General features: G+C 46.1%; 1 protein-coding gene across 1 annotated transcript in view; it reads left to right on the top strand.

The window, feature by feature from the left end:
- hacl1 (2-hydroxyacyl-CoA lyase 1) overlaps positions 1-3,679 on the top strand; it is a 16,922-nt gene extending 13,243 nt beyond the window's left edge. The window contains exons 12-17 of the mRNA XM_071396010.1: positions 727-828; positions 1,084-1,238; positions 2,308-2,466; positions 2,630-2,737; positions 2,875-3,061; positions 3,185-3,679. Of these exons, the coding sequence (XP_071252111.1) occupies positions 727-828; positions 1,084-1,238; positions 2,308-2,466; positions 2,630-2,737; positions 2,875-3,061; positions 3,185-3,217 (744 nt within the window). The 3' untranslated portion in view covers positions 3,218-3,679. The remainder of the gene's footprint in view (positions 1-726; positions 829-1,083; positions 1,239-2,307; positions 2,467-2,629; positions 2,738-2,874; positions 3,062-3,184) is intronic.

Here is a 3,679-nt window from a genome sequence, read left to right as displayed (position 1 = left end):
ACAACTCAGTCCTGGGGACGTCAATGCTATTGTCAAGCAGGTAACACAACTCAGTCCTGGGGACGTCAATGCTATTGTCAAGCAGGTAACAACTCAGTCCTGGGGACGTCAATGCTATTGTCAAGCAGGTAACACAACTCAGTCCTGGGGACGTCAATGCTATTGTCAAGCAGGTAACACATCACAGGCATCTAATATGTGCCCCATATCTGTATTTTACTGTATAGCTGGGTCCTGGTGGTCTGTACTGTCTTGTCAAGTCACATTTTATTTACAGTGCATTTAACAAGTCTCAATACACTTTACAATAAAAAACATGTTTAAAACAAATTTATTTTTTTAAAGAAACGACCATTGATTATCCTGTCTGTAACAACTATTTGATTTACAGCAAAGTATAAATGGAATTGAATTGGTACAGATGTAGGATCTTATTTGAACCAGTTTGCTATAGCAGGAAAATAATCCTGCAGCAACAGGAATGGGAATTATTATGTGGATTATAATAATTGGAAATTTTTTGTAGGGGTTGATACATTTTTCATAGGGGAAAATCAAGTCTGAAATGTATAAGAGTAAAAACTTCAGAAGCCTTTTTAAACCTCAAATATACAACACGTTTTACATGTCCTGGAAAGTTCTCCTGCAACAGGGTGCTCAAATTAAGATCCTACATCTGTACTTGATTCAGTTTGCTTAGTTTCTACTCCTCATCTTTACTTTCAGCTCCTAGAGTATGTTCATAAAGATGGCTGGAAGTATCCAGCTGATACAGAATGGTGGACCGCATTGAAAGAGAAGATGGCTGCTAACTCAACAATGACAAAGGTGTGTTGGTGTGTCTGTCCGTGACCTGTGACCTAAGCAAGTTAGCCTGTGTGTCTGTATTACTGACTGTCTTTGTTATCTGTGAAATAACTTGACTTTAATCCAACAGGTAGAATACATTATAGTTGCCAGATCAATTCCCTCCTATTTTTCCAGCACCCGGCCTAGAATTCGAACCGGCCACCTTTTCGGCTACAGGTCCAACAACTTTGCTGCTTGGCCATCTACCACCCCTGATTGTGTTTCTCTCTCCAGGCATTAGCTCTTCAGTCGACAACACCCATGAACTACTACCAAGTGTTCCACCACATCTCCCAGCTGCTGCCCCACGACTGTGTCATCGTGAGTGAGGGGGCCAACACCATGGACATTGGGCGTACCATGTTGAACAACTACCTTCCACGACACAGGCAAGGCATGCCGCCTCACACAGAGGTCAAAGGTCAAATCCGCCAAGTATCCCGTGCCTTTTCCCTGTAGGCAAGTAGGAATTAGTTGTTGTTGTCCAGGGATCTGTTGATAGTTCTGCCTGGGAAGACTTCTCAATGTGGTGCTGCCTGACAGGTTGACTGGATGACTTCTCAATGTAGTGCTGCCTGACAGGTTGACTGGATGACTTCTCAATGTGGTGCTGCCTGACAGGTTGACTGGATGACTTCTCAATGTAGTGCTGCCTGACAGGTTGACTGGATGACTTCTCAATGTAGTGCTGCCTGACAGGATGACTTCTCAATGTAGTGCTGCCTGACAGGTTGACTGGAAGACTTCTCAATGTAGTGCTGCCTGACAGGATGACTTCTCAATGTAGTGCTGCCTGACAGGTTGACTGGATGACTTCTCAATGTAGTGCTGCCTGACTGGATGACTTCTCAATGTAGTGCTGCCTGACAGGTTGACTGGATGACTCCTCAATGTAGTGCTGCCTGACAGGTTGACTGGATGACTCCTCAATGTAGTGCTGCCTGACAGGTTGACTGGATGACTCCTCAATGTAGTGCTGCCTGACAGGTTGACTGGATGACTCCTCAATGTAGTGCTGCCTGACAGGTTGACTGGATGATTCCTCAATGTAGTGCTGCCTGACAGGTTGACTGGATGACTCCTCAATGTAGTGCTGCCTGACAGGTTGACTGGATGACTCCTCAATGTAGTGCTGCCTGACAGGTTGACTGGATGACTCCTCAATGTAGTGCTGCCTGACAGGTTGACTGGATGACTCCTCAATGTAGTGCTGCCTGACAGGTTGACTGGATGACTCCTCAATGTAGTGCTGCCTGACAGGTTGACTAGATGGACTCTCTTAGTATCTTACCCCCCCAGATATTGTTCCTTGCTTCCTACTTAGCACACAGACACACCAACTAAGGTACCTTTATACACACTCTGAGCTCGTATTAACGTGTGTGTGTGTGTGTGTGTGTGTGTGTGTGTGTGTGTGTGTGTGTGTGTGTGTGTGTGTGTGTGTGTGTGTGTGTGTAGGTTGGATGCTGGCACCTTCGGGACGATGGGGGTGGGTCTGGGCTTTGCCATCGCGGCTGCAACAGTGCAGAGGAACCAGAACACAGGCCAGAGGGTGGTGTGTGTGGAGGGGGACAGTGCCTTTGGATTCTCTGGGATGGAGGTGGAGACCATGTGCAGGTTGGTACAGTCAAGGTCTCTCTCACATAGCAAAACGTGGTTGTAGTAATCACTGGTCAGGTGCATAGGATAATTAAAGTGTCAATCCCCTAACCTAGTCATTGATGCTTTCCCTCGTCATTGATTCTTTCCCCTCGTCATTGATGCATTCCCCTCTGACCAGGTATAAACTCCCGGTGGTCATCATCGTGGTCAACAACAACGGGATCTACAGCGGCGTGGACGCAGAGACGTGGGAAATGATGGGGAAGATGGGAGATCTCACCACTGTGTGAGTACAGAGTGGTTTGGGTTTAAAGGTCAATTTGGGACTGGGCCTACTCTGACTGGTTATGTCAAGGTCAGGATTCCCTCTAGTGAAGGTATGTTGGTCATCTTGTCCTCGGTTCTCCCCCCTCTCCTCTCCAGAGCCCCCCCTGTGACCCTGCTGCCTGAAGCCCGCTATGACGAGGTCATGAACGCCTTCGGAGGACGAGGGTTCCTGGTGCGGACAGAGGAGGAGCTGCGTAGTGCCTTACAGCTCAGCCTCAGTGACTGGGAGAGACCTAGTCTCCTCAACGTCCTCATAGACCCCTCCTCAGACAGGAAGCAACAGGTAACTACAGGACAAATCTGACATGACACCCCATTCCCTGGTCTACACCATGCAAATTCAAATCTGGACGTCAAAGCCAGTTCGACTGACTGTCCATGGTCTGTCTCTGTCTGTGTCTCTTAGGAGTTTCCATGGCTAACTCGCTCCAACCTGTAGGCCCGAGAGGAGAGGTGGGACAGTGAGGAAGACCTGCTTTCTTCTGCTACCTGATGGAGAAATTGGGTATATCCCAAATGGCAACCTCTTCTCTATGAATTTCATTCTCTATGGGCCCTGATCGAAGTAGTGCACTAAATAGGGAATATGGTGCCATTTGGTATGCAGCCCTTGTCAGTGAAGTTTCTCTCTATAACATGGTGTTTGGAGACAATGACAGCTCCTCTAACATGAGAAGGCTGCATGTGTTTTTGTATCTAAAAAATAATCATGTTTCTATGAAATGTTTTAATCAAGTCACATTTACTAAACGGTATTATTACATTTTCGATTTTGGAAATTTATACCATGATTAAGATGTAGATTTGTGAGAAAATGTCAGGTATAATATTTGTCTTTGGCTTGTTTACTATATTTGTACAAGTGTCCTTGAAAATAAACTTTGTTGCAGACAAACTGAAA

Source organism: Salvelinus alpinus, chromosome 4 (genome assembly GCF_045679555.1).
Source record: "Salvelinus alpinus chromosome 4, SLU_Salpinus.1, whole genome shotgun sequence".
Taxonomy (NCBI): domain Eukaryota; kingdom Metazoa; phylum Chordata; class Actinopteri; order Salmoniformes; family Salmonidae; genus Salvelinus; species Salvelinus alpinus.
Note: the sequence above shows the minus strand (reverse complement) of the source record. Positions and strands in the feature narration are given on the sequence as shown.